The 19,062-nt window shown below is 38.0% G+C and overlaps 1 protein-coding gene across 2 annotated transcripts in view; it reads right to left on the bottom strand.

Moving 5' to 3' along the window:
* Positions 1–7: 7 nt before the first annotated feature.
* The window catches only part of LOC121391941 (uncharacterized oxidoreductase YrbE-like), a 48,094-nt gene continuing 29,039 nt past the window's right edge, over positions 8–19,062 (bottom strand). For both annotated transcript variants that reach the window (XM_041523389.1, XM_041523388.1), the window contains exons 5-8: positions 10,107–10,234; positions 7,919–8,148; positions 5,811–5,976; positions 8–413 (exon numbers count right to left, since the gene is read on the bottom strand). In XM_041523389.1, the coding sequence (XP_041379323.1) occupies positions 295–413; positions 5,811–5,976; positions 7,919–8,148; positions 10,107–10,234 (643 nt within the window). In that variant the 3' untranslated portion in view covers positions 8–294. The remainder of the gene's footprint in view (positions 414–5,810; positions 5,977–7,918; positions 8,149–10,106; positions 10,235–19,062) is intronic.

The following is a 19,062-nucleotide window of genomic DNA, read 5'->3' as shown; positions in this document are numbered from 1 at the left end:
GATGTTCAGATAACAATATGTACAATCCTTTAATTAAACAGCATCTTGTATATGCCCACTAAAATATTGTGACTAAAAGAAAAAAGAAGTTAATACGCTTGCCTATATTGTTTAGTGTGTTTAAACACTGGCTAACAGAAATATTGCTGGGGTATTACACAATGTTGAAGACAGTCTTAAGTCTTAACACGCATGCAAATCTCAATATGAGATTCAAAAGCTGACTGCTGATTACAAACACCTGAATGATTGTAAACGTAGTCCAAGACACAAGTGATGATTGGTTGATTCACTTCATTGTCTTCCGAGGTTAAAATACACTGGTTTATTTTCGTAGAAAGATACCAGTCCTTTTTGTATGATCTCAGCGGTCATTAGACATTCTTCCTTGGTAGTCCGTGGTTTTGTTTTGCCTAGAAAAGAATTAAACAATTAAGAGTAATGACCTATTATCAACATAAATTAGCAATGGCCTACCATCAACGAAGTTGAGTAGCGATTTACCATCAACACATGAGTAGTGATCTACTATCAACACATGAGTAGTGATCTACCATCAACGAAGTTGAGTAGCGATTTACCATCAACACATGAACAGCGATCTACCATCAACCAAGTTGAGTAGCGATTTACCATCAATACGTGAATAGTGGTCTAGCATCAACCAAGTTGAGTAGCGATTTACCATCATCACATGAATAGTGATCTACCATCAACACGGCTGAATAGTGATATATCATACATAGCTGTATTAATACCATTGCATATTTCATTGTGCATAACTCTGAATTTATTAAATATATGTATTATACTCTATACATATATATGTATCTCCTGTAAAACCCATCTTGTCACTGTCAAATATTGTGTAACGGCCTGGGAGAAATAAAGTTCTGTTCTGTTCCATCAACACAGATGAGTAGTATTTTACCATCAACACAGCTATAAGTAGTGACTTACAATCAAGACATCTACCATCAACACGGTTGATTATAATTAATGATTTAACATCAACACAGCAAAGTAGTGAATTACCATCAACACATCAACATCAACACAGCATAGTAATGATATATCTCCAATATAGCTGACAACACAACGGATCAATGTCCTACCATCTACGCACATGTTTATTGACCTACCATCAACGGTAATCAATAGTTGCACACAACAGATACCGAATACAGAACATGTACTAAGTGCGCCGCCATTCGTTACGTTGAACATAGCCCGAGTACTCTGACGGTAACAGAACAAGACGGACATATTGACAGTTATCACATGCTCTTACCTCCAGAGACCAGTCTATATAAATTCTGCGCAATCGCTGCCTATCAAACGGTAGTGAAAGATTCTCGCTCACTGATAACAAATATTTGACATGTTAATCACTAATATAAACACACTACGGGAAGAAACTCGACAGCACCCCCGTTTAATAATGTTCCAGTTAAATTTGTATTTGCTGATGGGTTTCTTCCTGTAGTGAGTGTATTAATGATTAATATGTGATTGTTTATATCAGGGAGCTAAAAATGATGGATGTACGGGTATTTAACGTCAAACACAGGATTGTTGTTGTATTAAAGCGGGATTCTTCGACTACCGTTTGGTAGGCAGTGATTGCACAAAACGTATATAGATTGGTCTCTTGTTTTGGCATTTAAACAAATAATAAATCCCACGTTTTTCTAGATGGACACAGCAGTGAAAACGTGGAATTTATTATTTGTTTAAATGCCAAAACAATTATTTGTAGTTATTAATAACATACCGGGGAACGTTTTGTTAAGTGTCGCGTCGCGATTCGCTACGCAAGTTACAAAGATTGCTACACAATTTTAAAATATTAAACAATAGATGTTATCGCTAAAGAACATCAACACAGTTAAGTAATGATATACCATCAACACAGTTAAGTAATGATATATCATCAACAGTTAAGTAATAATATGTCATCAATAACAGTTATACACCATCAACACACGAGCAATGGCTTATCATCGACACAACTGAGCAATGATCTACCATCAACAGAGCTGAGTAGGAACTTACCATCAACAGAGCTGAGTAGGAACTTACCATCAACAGAGCTGAGTAGGAACTTACCATCAACAGAGCTGAGTAGGAACTTACCATCAACAGAGCTGAGTAGGGACTTACCATCAACAGAGCTGAGTAGGGACTAACCATCAACAAAGCTGAGTAGGAACTTACCATCAACAGAGCTGAGTAGGAACTTACCATCAACAGAGCTGAGTAGGGACTTACCATCAACAGAGCTGAGTAGGGACTTACCATCAACAGAGCTGAGTAGGAACTTACCATCAACAGAGCTGAGTAGGGACTTACCATCAACAGAGCTGAGTAGTAGGAACTTACCATCAACAGAGCTGAGTAGGGACTTACCATCAACAGAGCTGAGTAGGAACTTACCATCAACAGAGCTGAGTAGGGACTTACCATCAACAGAGCTGAGTAGGAACTTACCATCAACAGAGCTGAGTAGGGACTTACCATCAACAGAGCTGAGTAGGAACTTACCATCAACAGAGCTGAGTAGGGACTTACCATCAACAGAGCTGAGTAGGGACTTACCATCAACAGAGCTGAGTAGGGACTTACCATCAACAGAGCTGAGTAGGGACTTACCATCAATAGAGTTGGGTAGTGACTTACCATCAACAGAGCTGAGTAGGGACTTACCTTCAACAGAGTTGGGTAGTGACTTACCATCAATAGAGTTGGGTAGTAACTTACCATCAACAGAGCTGAGTAGGGACTTACCTTCAACAGAGGTGGGTAGTGACTTACCATCAATAGAGCTAGGTAGTGACTTATCATCAACAGAGCTGAGTAGGGACTTACCATCAACAGACCTAAGTAGTGACTTACCATCAACAGAGCTGAGTAGGGACTGACCATCAACGGGGCTGGGTAGGGACTTACCATCAACGCAGGTGAGCAGTGACTTACATTATCATCAATAGAGCTAGGTAGGGAATTACTATCAACAGAGCTGAGTAGTGACTTATCATCAACAGAGCTGGGTAGTAACTTACCTTACCATCAACGAAGTTGATCAATTGTCTACCACCAACACAGTTGAGCAAAAGTTTGTTTTGTTTAACGACAGCACTAGAGCACATTATTTAATTAGTTTTTAGCTATTGGATGTTAAACATTTGGTAATTCTGACACTAGTCCCGCAAACAGAGCCATCCAAATAAGATTTGTGTGGAGGGGGTGCGGGGGGGGGGGGGGGGGGGGGGGGGGGGGGTACCGGTACCGGCAGGGTAACATTAGTAACCATAGCTAGACTTATTCATTATGGCGTGGGGATCATGACACCACATGATGTCACATTCAAAATGTCGTGCGTTTCACCATATTAAAGAAAGCCATCTATCTACCAATTCTTCATATATTGAGGCGATCAACATATTTAATGACAGCACTGTGCTTCGTTTTGACGACGAGTGAGGTGGCTGAAGAAAGACTATTTTTAACACGGGTGGTACATTGTAGATAGAGAGCCGCATGGGCAAGGAGGTAAGGGAGATATTACGGACACATCAGTGGTGGGCGGTGTCCGTGACGCTGCGAAAGGTGCAAACGGCAAATGTAAGGACAGAGAATGAAAGAAAGAATGAATGAATGAATGAATGTTTAACGACACCCCAGCACGAAAAATACATCGGCTATTGGGTATCAAACTATGGTAAATGATAACAAATAAAGTGATACTCAACATCAATATAAAAAGTCAATAGGTAAATTAAAACACAGCGTAAAGAAGAATAAATATGACAGATAGATACAATTAGAATTTAGAGTAAAAGTCAGTATCACGTAGAAACTGTAATATAAGTTCAGGATGGAATCGAAAGGATTACATCACATTTCGTTGTCCAAATATATCTTTTCGAGTTTCTTCGAGATGCTTACACTCCACCAAAATGTGGCATACCGTCAGAAGACACTGACAGTGCTCACACTGAGGTGGAGGATCATTCTTCAAGATAAATGAATGGGTCAAGTAAGTATCACCGATGCGAGCACGACACAATACTATTTTATCCTTCCTGCACCGCCTATAGGAGGACTGCCACTCTCCAAAGACTGGCTTAGGATAGATTAGGTTGCACATCCCAAGACCACTTAAGGTTAGTCCGGGAAAGGGAGCGGGGGTAGGGGAAAAGTTGAGGTAAAGAGTTCTACGGATTCAAGTGTGTGCTCCAATCATCAGGCCTAAACATGTGAGTATTGGCCACATATCATGATATCCTCGAAGCATGTATTAGGTGCTGGGTTGAGTCCAGAGAAGATAACAGGTGAAATATGGCACTGAAAGTAAAACCAAAGACCATTCTTTCAATATGGTGGGTCATGAGTTTCGATTTGAGGGGAACATTGTCGACCCGGTAAGGTTGACCTTGGGTGGTAGAGTGTTTGAGAGTCAGGTGTACGTGACACCCATCAAGGACACTATATTGTGGGTGTCATTTATTAGTGCATGTGGAGCAACGTTAGACTTGCACAAGGGTATGCTGACCATAGGCGACACAGTTATCTCAATAGTTTGAGTGAAAAAGGTCCTAATATAGGCTTGTAGCCTGTCTACCAATCCCACCAGACAAAAATGGAATAAATATTGTTTAAACTAAAACGTGGCCGTGGCGGAATAGGTTGGGTTACTGCCGTATTCGGCTGTTCGGTTTAGGTTTAGGTGAGTTGCCCCATGATTGAGTTCATGATGAAGCTTGTTATGGAAATCATGTCGTTATTAGTCATTATGCTATGCCACAAATATTTCATGATGTTGGAGATCGAGTGACGATATGTGTGGTCAACATCGGTAGTAAATTAATGGTGTAGAAGGCCGGCCAGTTAGCCTCTCAAGCAGCTGAACTGGTAAAGAGTGTTCAGCACACGTCAGTATGTCTGAAAATATGCCATGCTTTTTTGGGTTGAATGATTGCGGATGGAGCGTGGGGAAGGGGTGCGGATTCTTATTAGACCTGTCTGATAGATCGAGAGTTGAGCTGAGCCCCGAGAATAGTTTTGATTTTAGTGAGTTCACCGCAGCGATGTTTAGGCCCGTCAAGGGTCGGAAGCGGCAAACAACACATGTGGATGGATCAGGGGAACTATTTACAAAACACGTTTTTGTGATTCTGTATGGACTTATGTATAAACCCCTAACATTTAAACTGTTGTAGAGGAAAGAAGAGTTCAAGAGTAAAAAAGGGAGGGCTATTTTTCGACAGTTTTAACAAAGGAAATAACCTCTTTTTTGTGTGGTGGTTTTTTAATATGGATAAAATTTACACCAAATCATCTTACAAATATTATTTTCATGTTCTTTGTACCTATAACATTGGGTTTGACACCAAAACCACATACATAGCTGGATCAGCCACAGAGTAATGAATGTTAAATTCTGAAACATGCACCATCTTCAAAAAAAATTACCGCCAATTTTTTTCGCACGCATTTGTGATACTATCATCAAGTGGTTTCATGTTGACAACACCCCAATGATAATTTCTAGCCATGAGGACAAATGTTACCTTTCCGTGATCACCTACTCAAAAACTAAGCCTCATTTGTGGCTGTGTTTGCAGGACTACACGTAGTAATCGGAGGAAACCCGCTACATTTGTCCTAACGCTGCAAGGTATCTTTTATATGCACTTTCCTACATACCACGGCCTTTGACCAGTTGCGGTGCACTAGATGTAACGATAAAAGACACACAATCAGCCGAATGGAATTACCTAAATGAAGACAATACGGTAAGAACGTACCAACAAGACAGTCGACGAAATGGTCTATCTCTTTGCTGTAGGCCTCTCCGAATCTCCCCCAGAAGGATTCGTTCAGCCTGGTCATCTGAGACCCGTGGACGCCGGATATCACGTCAGTCGAAAGTCGTGGATTTTCTACCGAGGCCATTCCGTCTGATCCAAATATCTTTAAAAAGGTTGCACAAAAAACAATAATTAAAGTTTGTTTTCTTTAACGACACCACAAGAGCACATTGATTTATTAATCATCGGCTACTGGATGTCGAACATTCCATTAGTAACAAGGGATAGCACACACCACAGGGTTTCATCATGTTAGTTGTGGTGCACTGGCTGGAATGAGAAATAACTCAATGGGCCACCGACAAGGATATATTATAGACCAACTGCTCATCGGTCGAGCGCTTTATCAATGAGCTACGTACCACTAATACCGGCTAATAGTCGAATTCTACGTACTGAGTAGAAGGAAGGAAATGTTTTATTTAAAACGCACTCAACATTTACGGTTATTTGGTGTCGGACATATGGTTCAGGTCCACACAGATATTGAGAGAGGAAACACGCTGTCGCCACTTCATTGGCTACTCCTTTCGATTAGCAGCAAGGGATTCTTTATATGCACCATCCCACAGACATGATAGTACATACCACGGCCTTTATTACACCAGTTGTGGAGCACTGGCTGGAAGGAGAAATAGCCCAATGGACTACCGATGGGAATCGATCACATATACTGAGTAGAAGGGATATTTTGTATGCACGATATCGCAGACAGGGCAGCATATACCATGTTTCTAGATTTACGTTTGAGCGATAAACCCCCAATATTAATGGGCTTTTCCGATGGGAAGCACATGCGTAGTCGGGAAGAAGCATGATAGAGGACATACTCCCCACCAATCGAACCTCTCCCACCCCCCTCCCCCAATATATTTTATATTGGCCTGTGGCGGATCTAGAACATCTATTTGGGAGCTAAAAACTAATAAAAGTATCACTGTTGCAAGATTTAGGGGCCCCTGGGGGCTCCCCTTAGATCCAGGGTTGGGGTGGGGGTTAACAATTCGTCTCTTATCACGCAAGGACTCTGCCACAGAGCTCAGGGCCGTAGCTAGCGGGAAGCAAAAACCCCAAAACAAAACAAAAAACAAAACAAAACAAACAAAAAAACAAAACAAATTACAGGTTATGGATATTGACGTTTCAGGAATGTACTATCTGAAATTGCTGCAAAATGGTATTTCAGAGTAACTAGATTTCAAAATGTTCTAGACGGCATGCCACCAGACCCCCTAGTGTTTTGCGCCTTCCATGCTCGTTCGTTTCAAGAATGCATCTGCCGTCCCCCCCCCCCCCCCCCCCCCCGCCACAACCCCCACCCCCACGGTCCCCAATCTTAGTTACGGCCCTGGAGACACCCCGGACATTATTAACGGCGATACGTGAATTCCGTTTCCTATTAAAGCTATTATCCTGAGTTTGTAGCCGATTTAAAATGTTAAACAGTGCCTGTTGTTTATGGAGCCTAGATAGACATTTTACAATCACAGAGCGCGGTCGTCTTATTTTCCCATTAGTACATACCACGGCCTTTGTTACACCAGTTGTAGAGCACTGGCTGGAACGAGAAATAGCCCAATGGGGCCACCAACGGGAATCGATCGAAGACCGACCGCGCATAAAGCGAACGTTTTACCACTGGGCTACTTCCCGACCCTAGAAAAAGAACAAGAAGGACAAGAATACAAGATACAGATGAATAACATGAAAAAAGAAGAAGGACAAGAACACAAGATACAGATGAATAGCATGAAAAAAGAAGAAGGATAAGCATACAAGATACAGATGAATAACATGAAAAAAGAAGGACAAGAATACAAGATACAGATGAATAATATGAAACAAGAAGGACAAGAATACAAGATACAGATGAATAGCATGAAAAAAGAAGAAGGACAAGAATACAAGATACAGATGAATAACATGAAAACAAAGAAGGACAAGAACACAAGATACAGATGAATAACATGAAAAAAGAAGAAGGACAAGAACACAAGATACAGATGAATAACATGAAAAAAAAAGAAGTCGCTTTATGGCATTACCTCCACTCTCATATCGTAGCCGTATGCGGCATATCGGGCGGAGTCAATGCGGATTATGTTGCCGTCCTTATACTTGATGAGTGCCACTATGACGTCGGGTTCTTTAAGTTCGACCATCTTGGGGTCGTGTGTGTGGGTTACCACGTATATAAACTCTGGTCTTTGAGCTTTAGTAATCCACACCATGACGTCAATATCATGCACCAGCATGTCGGTCAGAATTCCGCATCCTGAATCGTATGCAAACACAATTGAAATTGTTTTAAATAATCGTAACATTTTAGTCCGTGTTTTGGGACAGACCGACGTGATGACGTTTATATATTAGGACTTTTTCCTACAAATTTCAATAACATATATGTTAATTTATAGCTAAGTGAGGAACAATAATATATATACAATAACTGGTAGTAATAATAATAATAATAATAATAATAATAATAAATAATAATAATAATAATAAATAAATAAATAAATTATAATACTAATAAGTAATAATTCTAATACATATAAGAATTATTATAATAATAATAATAATAATAGTAATAGATAATTAAAGAAAAATTAATCAGTTATCATACGAGATTAAGTACAGGTGTGAAAAGAAAACAAAACAAAACTGAGTCGCATAGAAATAAAATAAAGAAACATCAAAAAGGTTTTAAATTTCAAAACGTCAACTGTTTTGCAATGGTCATGAACAGATTTGAAAGGTCAATTTTTCCTAGTTTGTTAAGTGCAGATCACCAAATTTAAATATTTAAAAGTTAAGTTAAATTTCGTTTTGTTTAACAACACCACAAGAGCAACTTGATTTGTTAATGATCGGCTATTGCATGTCAAATAATATTCCTATTAAAGCTATTATCCTGAATTGCAGGAAACTCAGGAATGTCCCTATAACAGTAAAGTAGTTTACGTCGTTTCTATATACATGGACGTGTAGCCGATGTAGGTACCAGTTATTATCCTCTATGTACGCGCCAAATATAATGCACGTAGTTTAAAGAGTTTGCGTTTACGTCTTTCTGGTATCAGTGTTAAACTTGTAATACAATGGTAGTTTACTGCAATTCATTATAGCCTTTTTTTACAGAATATATGGAACTTTGTGTTTTGACAATTATCTGTGAACCGTGAATAAAATACAAAGTTATAGCAATACCCATAAAGGGACATTCCTGAGTTTGCTGCATTGTAAGATGTGTCCGACTAATAAAATATTTCTACGATTAAACTTACAAATTAAATATATTTTCTTGTTTCGAATATCAGTGTCTGTATATTTAATGTGTTTCTGGTCGTCTTAATATTTGTAAAGAGCCCAAACTGGATTCTTTTTTCAAATAATTTCGTACGTACGAAAAAGTAATATTTTAGGAAATAAAATGAAATTTAACCTAGTAAAAATATTACAACGATCAGAAACACGTTTAATATAGAGCCACTAATATTTTATTCAGAAAAATATATTTGATATGTAATTACAATCGTTAAAAAGTCTCTGTTAGTCGATAACATCTTTAAAATTACAGGAAACTCAGGAATGTCCCTATAACAGTACAGTAGTTTACGTCGTTTCTATATACACGGACGTGTAGCCGATGTAGGCTATATCGAAAATAAAGGCTTTTAAAACCCTCAAATGACTGGGGTAATAAATAGAATAACAAACTCGGTACCAGTTATTATCCTCTATGTACGCGCTAACAATAATTCCCTATATGATATTTCACTTTTATAGCTTACATGGCTTGTGGGTCTGAATTTGATGAAATATTTTAAATGTCAATAATCCCAAGTAATTCGCTCTCTTTTTAAAATCAGAGTTTGGTTGTCTGTTTTTTTTTAAAGACACCACTAGAGCACACTAATTTATTTACCATCGGCTATTAAATAATTTTGATAAGTAGTCTTAGAGAGAAAACCCGTTGCCTTCTCCCCACTAGTAGCAGAGGATCTGTTATATGGACCATGATCCCAAAGACATGATAGCATGCACCATGGCCATTTATAACCTAGTCGTGGTACACATTCTAGAACGTGAAATAGTCCAATGAGCTCACCGACGGGGATCGATCCTAAACCGACCGTGAACGCAATGTCACTAGTCTTCGTCCCGCACCCTTAAATCAGTGAGAAACTTGCCTCGCGCTTTCCATGTGATCATTCTTTGAAACACACGTACCTATAGATCCGAGAAATTCGTACGATGGTTTAGGATTGTCCCTCGATATCAGATTCACCAGCTGCATGTATCCAATATCTTTGTTGTGAGCCGCCGATACCGCCCTCTGGTAGGCAGTGTCAAACCGTCTGAAATAACAAGAAAGAATATTTGTTCACTGTTCTCTCTCTCGCTGTCTCTGTCTCTCTGTCTATGTGTGTATAATATGTTTCTTTTTCTGTCGGTCTCCCTCCACCCCGTCTCTCTCTCTCTATCTCCCATTCTTCCTATGTTTCAAACTCTCGAGAGCGATTATATATATATATATATATATATATGTAACCAAGTGTAGTTTTTGCTATTTAATATATTATTAATTAGATAGTTAGGGCATTAATTGTTTGTAGTTAGTCACTTACCTTATTATAGTTTATATATTAATAGTGAGGGTAATGTTATCGGTTGGTTGGTTTAGATTGGATATTGGGTTGGTATGTTTTCGGTGGCACGTGTAATTAGTGACAGGTGACGGTTGACTGAATACAGTGACGCTTAGGACAGTAGCACTGCATGCTGGGTATTTTGTCCACCTGTTCCCGCCAAATTAACCACACCCGATCTCATTCTTTGTTCTGCTTTGATCTGAACAACATCTTTCAATTTACGACTGCAAAGTCAAAGATTAACTATTATATTTTCACATGAGTTTTAGTGCAAACTAGAACGAGATGTCTGGTAAGTGAATGTTTTATAATAACATATTTTAACTCAATATTTAATACCAGACTGTTATATTTTATTTGATATAAGACAAATGTATGAAATATGTTTTTATATAGACATGTACATGCACAGGTGTTTGTAATGAATGAATGTGTGAGTGAATGAAAGAATGAGTGAGTGAATGATTGAACATCTCTATTATTATTATTATATTTATTTAAACACGATTATAAGAAATGTATTATTGTTATTGCAGGTTTTTCATATGATCATCATTAATAAATGAACCTGTGGAAACAAATCTTGTTATAGTCTTCACTACCCGAGGTTACAAATGGAGCCCAACGTTTTGTGATCGAGAAAACCAGACATCAACCAGACCTACAGCCTTAGAGGTGTGATTCAGTCGGCCCACAGCCAACTGTGACGACAGTGGAGAACAACACGGGACATCCGAGCGGACGCGACGGACAAGTTCACCGAGGTACTCTGTGGTGGTGTTTTTCGTGGTGACTATCGGCTAGCTAGCTACATTTTTGTTTTTGTGTGTCTATTGCAAGATTGACATTCGTTGATTCTTTTGGATAACTTTTCAAGACAGTTTCTGAAGTGACAACTGTGTATTGTACTTTTGTTACTGTGTTACTATAGTAACTACTGACTGCACGTGCTGGATATGCGCGGTTGACTTTTTCGTTGGTGTAACGTGTGAGGTGTTTTCAGACCAGCGGCGTGTTACGTGTACACTGTACAAGTTCTAGATGTATGTATGTTTATTTTTATATACCTGATGTTTTTATGACTTTTATTGTCAGTGAATAGTGTTACAATAAGTTGATATTTTTTTATAAATTACGTGTGTTTTTCAATAGGTTATTAAACGTGAATACTCGTACACTGTGAAATTTCCGAGAGTATTTTCGTATTTCCGGAAATACCCGAGTATGTAATCGTAATTTTTCGTTTTTCCGGAAATATATCATAGTTATTAGGTCAAAGATCTGATGTGACAGTTTTTTTTGTGTCAGTGTTGACACTATTGATTACAAATAACATAGATCTCAGATTAGTTTATTTAGTGTTAACTTTCTTCACATATCCTTTTCGGAATTATATAATTATAATTTTTTTGACAATATATTTACAGTAATTGTTATTTAATAGTTTTTTTTAGCAGTTGACAAAGACGGATACATATTGGACAGATTCACATACGACAGTTGATTTTCAGGTGTATATTTAAAGTTGATTAGTTTGGGTTCATTGAGAAAGTTTATCGATATTTATTATTAGGTACAGTTAGCTAATAATTAATTAGTATTTTTTTATTAATAAGTATTATTGGGTTAAATTAATTATTATATACCGTAATAGTTGCATGATTATTATAATTTTGTTATTTAGTCTTAATACATAAATTAATTTGGTTTATTTCAGGAATTGCAGATTTCTTTATTTCAATTTACTTAGTATTTGATTATTTAACATTTGTGAATATTGATATTTAACTATCATATTTAGTATATTTACTTATTTCAATTTTTTATTATTTTTTTTTATTCATGAAGTAATTAACTGAATTTGTTTTGCAGGGATAACTTGAACATAACTTTGTAATTAATAGTTGTTGTTTTTTCAGGGTATTGTTTGTTTACAATTGAATATTGATTACTTGATAGTATTTATATGGATTCTTGGTTATTTATTTAACTGTTTGCATATGTCAGTCATGGTTATGGTTTAAACTGAGTATAGTAGATATTGGACTTACACTTAAATTTTATTGTCTGTGGTTTTTGATGAAGATTGTAATTTTTGTTAGCTGTGTTTGCGTTGACATAAAGTTGGTAGTTGTTAGACTCAGAGTGAAATTGATGGTTCGTTGACTCCAAGAGAATTTGATGGATGTTTGACTCTTGAGGTAATTTCTGTGGTCATATTTTATTCATGTAAAAGTTGGTTTTAGTTTAGTGATGTTAAGATAGATACATTTTATTTCTGATTGGTTTTTGAACAGTGTCAGATATTTGTTGGTCAAACTTAGGGAATTTGGTTTAGTGAAATATTTAAGTTGTTTGGTTATATTCAACATGTCACATCAACTGTCAGAGGCTGACATGGTTGATGCTCTGAATGCCAGTGGGAGATACAACATAGAAAGAAAGTTTAAACCAAGTCAGTATAGTACTCCAAGTAAAGATGAGTTAGACATGATGGAAAAAGGAACACGGCCAAAGGAGTTATTTCAGAACAGCCAGTATCATCAACCAGAACTGAAGCCATCTACTTATGTTCCTAAGATACCCCAGTTCTCTGGAGATGATCCTCCTCAGAAAGGAGATGTGAGTTTTATTGAATGGAGGTTCGAGATTCAGTGTTTGTTAGCTGATCCAGATATGACTCCTAGTGTTGTGTTACAGGCAATTCGAAGATCTTTGAAGGGTACTGCTAGGAAGATGCTGATACCTCTTGGGGAAAGAGCTGGAGTTGAAGACATATTGTCTAAATTGGATATTTTGTTTGGTGATGTGGTAACCAATGGGATGATCATGCAAGAATTTTTCAATGCCTTTCAGAAGAAGGATGAAAGTGTGACAGCATTTGGATGTCGGTTGGAATCCATGTTGCAGTTGGCAATAGATCATCACTTTTTAGACAGAAACTCAAAGAATGATTTGTTAAGACATAAATTCTGGACATCATTGAAGTCAGACCAGTTGAAGTCCCAAACAAGACATAAGTATGACACCATTAAGGAGTATGATGAGTTACTGAGGGAGATAAGGCAAGTGGAAAAGGAACTGAGTCTCACTTTACCAAATGTTTCTGCAGTTCATTCAAAAACAGTTCATCAACAGGCTATGTCTTTAGATGATGAAGATAGAGTGGCTATGTTGGAAAAGAAGTGTGCTAACAGGATAGATGGTTTGGAAAAGAGGTTTGATAGTAGGATAGATGGTTTGGAAAAGAAATTGGAGCACAGGATAGATGAGAAGTTTAACATGATTTTAAAGAAGTTGGATGGAATGAATGTTCATGAACAGAGGTCTTATTCTGGATTTAGAGGTCGTGGTAGAGGCTACTCTTATCAGCCAAGTAGAGGACATTTTTCTCAGCAAGGTAGGATTCACCATGGAAACTTAAATATGAATCAGAATAGCAGAGGCCGAGGTGGATACATTTCAACTGAACAGAGGAATCGTTACCCAAACGAATAGTGACTTCTGATGGTGGCCAATCAGAAGTCAAGGTTCATCATGTTGTTGAAGATGATGATGGCCAAATTTTGTTGAAACGTTTGATTGGTGATTCCAATGAAGGTACTATCAGAGTTAATGGACATGAACTCAAAGCATTGATTGATAGTGGATCAATGGTTTCAACTATCTCATTGACAGGATACAATAACTTACATAATCCTTTTAAGCCAGATTTATTTAGCTTAGATACATTAGGATTGCAGGTATCTGTAGCGGATGGCTCCAAGTTGAAATACTTGGGATATATTGAGTGTTCTGTTGTAGTTCCATTTTTATCAGATACTGAAATTTTTGTTCCTGTGTTGGTGGTACCTGATACAGAATTTGCGACAGATTGTCCTGTGATAGTTGGTACAAACATTATTCGACTGTGTAAAGAGTTAACTTCAGGAGAGACGAATAGTTGTAACATCCCTTCAGAATGGAAAGTGGCTTTTGAAAGTATTGCATGTAATGTTTATAAAGTCAAGTCTTTGAATAGGAAACCTTTACATGTAGCTCCTTACCAGACAGTAGTTGTTGACGGAATAGCCAGAGGAGTTGACAATGATGTTACAGAAGTGGTTACAGAGAATTTGGATGAAGGTTCGGGTTTTACAGTTTGTCCAAGAGTTATTAAATTAAATCAACCCCATTCCAGCATCAGAATACCAGTGAACATTTGTAACATGTCTGCAAAGCCTTTAGTTATCAAGCCTAGATCAGAGATTTGCTGTATTCAAGAGGTCAAGGTTGTTGATAGCTTAGCTGCAGAATGTAAATTACCTAAAAGGGAGAAGAAATCTACACTAGAAGAACTTGGTGTTCAGATTGACACAGATAACCTGAGTGACGATCAGTTGGTTCAAGTGAGACAGGTTCTTGGCAATTGGGAACATGTTTTCTCTACGAGTCTATTTGACATAGGAAACACAGATCTTGTCAAGCATAAAATACAGCTGGACGATGAAAGACCATTCAAGCTGCCATACAGGAAGATACCTCCTTGTATGTATGATGAAGTTCGACTACATGTCAAGGAAATGCTAGATGCAGGGATCATCAGGGAATCCAGTAGTCCATTCTCTTCTAACATTGTGCTGGTTCGGAAAAAAGATGGATCTCTGAGATTTTGTTTGGATTATAGAACATTGAATGCAAGAACACACAAGGATAGTTTTACACTTCCAAGATTTGATGATGTAATTGATACACTCCATGGATCAAAATATTATTCAAAGTTAGATCTAAGATCAGGTTATTGGCAAGTGGAAGTAGATGAAAAGGATAAAGAAAAGACTGCATTTAATGTTGGGAAATTAGGATTCTATGAATGCAACAGGATGGGTTTTGGCTTAACCAATGCCCCAGCTACTTTTCAGAGGCTGATGGAAAAGTGCATGGGAGAGATGCATTTGAAAACATGCTTAATATTTATAGATGATATTTTGGTGTTTTCCAAAACTTTTGAGGAACATGTCAAGCGTCTTGAAGCAGTTTTCGCCAGACTTTATGAACATGACTTAAAGTTAAAACCATCAAAATGTGAATTGTTTAAGACATCAGTATCGTATCTTGGACATGTTGTTTCTGAAGCAGGAATTTCCACAGATCCTGATAAGACATCAGTTGTCAAGAACTGGAAGGTACCAGGAAATATCAAGGAACTTCGTCAGTTCTTAGGATTTGCTGGATATTACAGGCGCTTTATTAAGGATTATGCAAAAGTCGTGGAACCTTTAAATATTTTGCTTCAGGGTCATGGACCAACGTCAACAACAAAAAGAGCAAAGAAGCAACGGAAGACAATGGCAAAGTATACATGGACAGACAAGCAGCAGGTAGCCTTTGATACAATCAAGGATAAATTGACACAACCACCTATTTTAGCTTATGCCAATTACTCGTTACCATTCATTCTTCACACAGATTCCAGTGGATCAGGACTTGGTGCTGTTTTGTACCAGAAGCAGCAAGGTGTGGAAAGAGTGATTGCCTATGCTAGTCATGGACTTAGACCAAGTGAACGGAACTACCCAGCTCACAAGTTGGAATTTTTATCCTTGAAGTGGGCCATAACGGATAAGTTTCACGATTACTTGTATGGTAGTACTTTCCATGTAGTAACGGACAACAACCCACTAACATATGTCTTGACCAAAGCCAAGTTGGATGCAACAAGTCATCGGTGGGTAGCCGCTCTAGCGAATTACAATTTCACCATATCCTACAGAGCAGGAAAACTGAATGCAGATGCGGATGGCCTAAGCAGACAGGTTTTTGCTGATGTAGTCAAAGCAGTTTGTCAGGCAGCAGTAGCAGCAGTTCCACTAGTTGAGAGTGTATCAAGCCAGACTACTTTTCATTCGGCCGGTGAGAATGTATGTCTTGGTGATACATTTATCTGTGTGGACTGGATTGATGAGCAGAGTAAAGACCGAGCCATTGCCAGAGTCATACAGTTGGTCCGTCATGGTTTCTTGCACAGGGGAGAAGGTATACGTAGAGAGATGCCAGCAGTACAGAAATACCTTAGGCAGTGGAAAAATCTTGAATTAGTGGATGGTGTCTTATACAGGAATGTTGTTTTGGATGGACAGAAGGTGAAGCAGTTGGTGTTACCAGAACTACATAGACAGTCAGCAATGAAAGGAATTTATGATGATGCTGGACATCAAGGAAAAGAGAAGACACTTTGGTTAGCCAAGCAGAGATTCTATTGGCCAGGACTTGAGAAGGACATAGACAGAAAGGTGCAGCAATGTGGTCGCTGTATTAGACGGAAGACTCCAATTCGACCAATAGCAGAATTAGTGCCTATTGAGACTACACGACCAATGCAGTTGGTATGTATGGATTTTTTAAGTCTGGAAAAATCTAAAGGTGGGTATGAGAATATTTTAGTGATTACTGATCATTTTACTCGTTACGCCCAGGCGATACCATGTCGGAACCAGACAGCACATACCACAGCCAAAGCTTTGTATGAACATTTCATCTTGTTTTACAGTTTTCCAGAACAGCTTCATAGTGACCAAGTTAGAAATTTTGAGAGTAAGGTCATCAAGGAACTCTGTAAACTTGCTAATGTACAGAAGACCAGAACCACACCCTACCATCCGATGGGTAACGGCTCAGCTGAGAGATTTAATCAGACATTACTCAAGATGCTTGCCACATTGGATGAAGAAAAGAAGGTAGACTGGAAATCGTATGTTGCTCCGTTGGTGCAAGCATACAATTCTACAAAGAGCGATGCCACAGGATACTCACCACATTTTTTAATGTTTGGATGGAATCCTCGACTTTCTGTAGATGTTTTCCTGGGTACAGAGCGACATAGTGAAAGTGCTCAAGATCACAGCTCCTATGTACAGAAGTTGAAGGGTAGGATGGAGTATGCCTACAGAGCAGCCGCAGACCAGGCAAACAAATACTCAGACCGGAATAAGAAGAGGTATGACAGAAGAGTACAAGAGTCAAAGTTGGTGGTTGGTGACAGAGTATTAGTAAGAAAGGTTGGACTCAAGGGGAAACAGAAACTAGCTGATAGATGGGAGCAGGAACCCTATTTGGTAACTCACATTCCAAATAGTGACATTCCAGTTTTCAGGGTACAACGGGAAACCAGGAAAGGACCTTTCCGTACGCTTCACCGGAATATGCTATTACCCTTTAATGCCATTCCATTTGAGGAACTTAAGGAAGTTAACCACAAGGTTAAGCCTAAGCAGCTGGTTAGGATTCAAACTAGAACAGAATCTTTATCTAGTTCTTCATCTTTTAATTCATCTAGTGATGACTCGCAGATAGGACTGAAATATGTCATTCCCCAGAGACGTAGACAGAGGTCATATCAGCCACAGCTTATTGACAGGACTCCAGATATATCACTACACAGGGAAGATACTATCAACCAAGAGTTGAATTCTGTGTATGACACCAGTGGTAGTGTTTCGCACCAGGACGAGTTGCCTGTTGGTGCAGAAGTATCTTTGGAAAGTCCGGAATTACAAAACAGAAGATCACAGCGGATTCGAAAACCACCTGACAGATATGGAGATTGGGTCTGTTGTCAACAGGTGCTTGATGAGGTTTTTGTCTGATTTTAGTTGTTCCATGAGGAATGTTTTATGAGTTGTATATATATTTGCAATATTGTATTTAGAATTTTAATTAATGTATAAATTTGTATTTCAGACAACATGAAGATGAAATGTGAACTCAATTGTATGGTGCCGTAGCACATTGTGTGTTGCAAAACATGCTAAAATAATTATGGTTATGATTTCAGCACTAGTCTGTACTTGTATGTAACTTATGATATTGCATCGTTGTAATTCCTATACTTGTGCAAATACTAACAAAGTATTATCCTTTTACATTTGTATTACAGGTACAGTGCTGTATAATATAACTATATGACTAGTTATAATTTAGCAAGGATGTTACAAACATAAGTATGTAATGATATACACGTGTTATTTTTAATTATCTTTATTTTTCCATAGATACTGTTTCAGTAACTGACTATATCAGTTGTTTACAGATAAAATGTCAGGAGACATTTCTCACAAGTGGGGGAATATGTAACCAAGTGTAGTTTTTGCTATTTAATATATTATTAATTAGATAGTTAGGGCATTAATTGTTTGTATTTAGTCACTTACCTTATTATAGTTTATATATTAATAGTGAGGGTAATGTTATCGGTTGGTTGGTTTAGATTGGATATTGGGTTGGTATGTTTTCGGTGGCACGTGTAATTAGTGACAGGTGACGGTTGACTGAATACAGTGACGCTTAGGACAGTAGCACTGCATGCTGGGTATTTTGTCCACCTGTTCCCGCCAAATTAACCACACCCGATCTCATTCTTTGTTCTGCTTTGATCTGAACAACATCTTTCAATTTACGACTGCAAAGTCAAAGATTAACTATTATATTTTCACATGAGTTTTAGTGCAAACTAGAACGAGATGTCTGGTAAGTGAATGTTTTATAATAACATATTT

Source organism: Gigantopelta aegis, unplaced genomic scaffold (genome assembly GCF_016097555.1).
Source record: "Gigantopelta aegis isolate Gae_Host unplaced genomic scaffold, Gae_host_genome ctg3136_pilon_pilon:::debris, whole genome shotgun sequence".
Lineage (NCBI taxonomy): Eukaryota > Metazoa > Mollusca > Gastropoda > Neomphalida > Peltospiridae > Gigantopelta > Gigantopelta aegis.
Note: the sequence above shows the minus strand (reverse complement) of the source record. Positions and strands in the feature narration are given on the sequence as shown.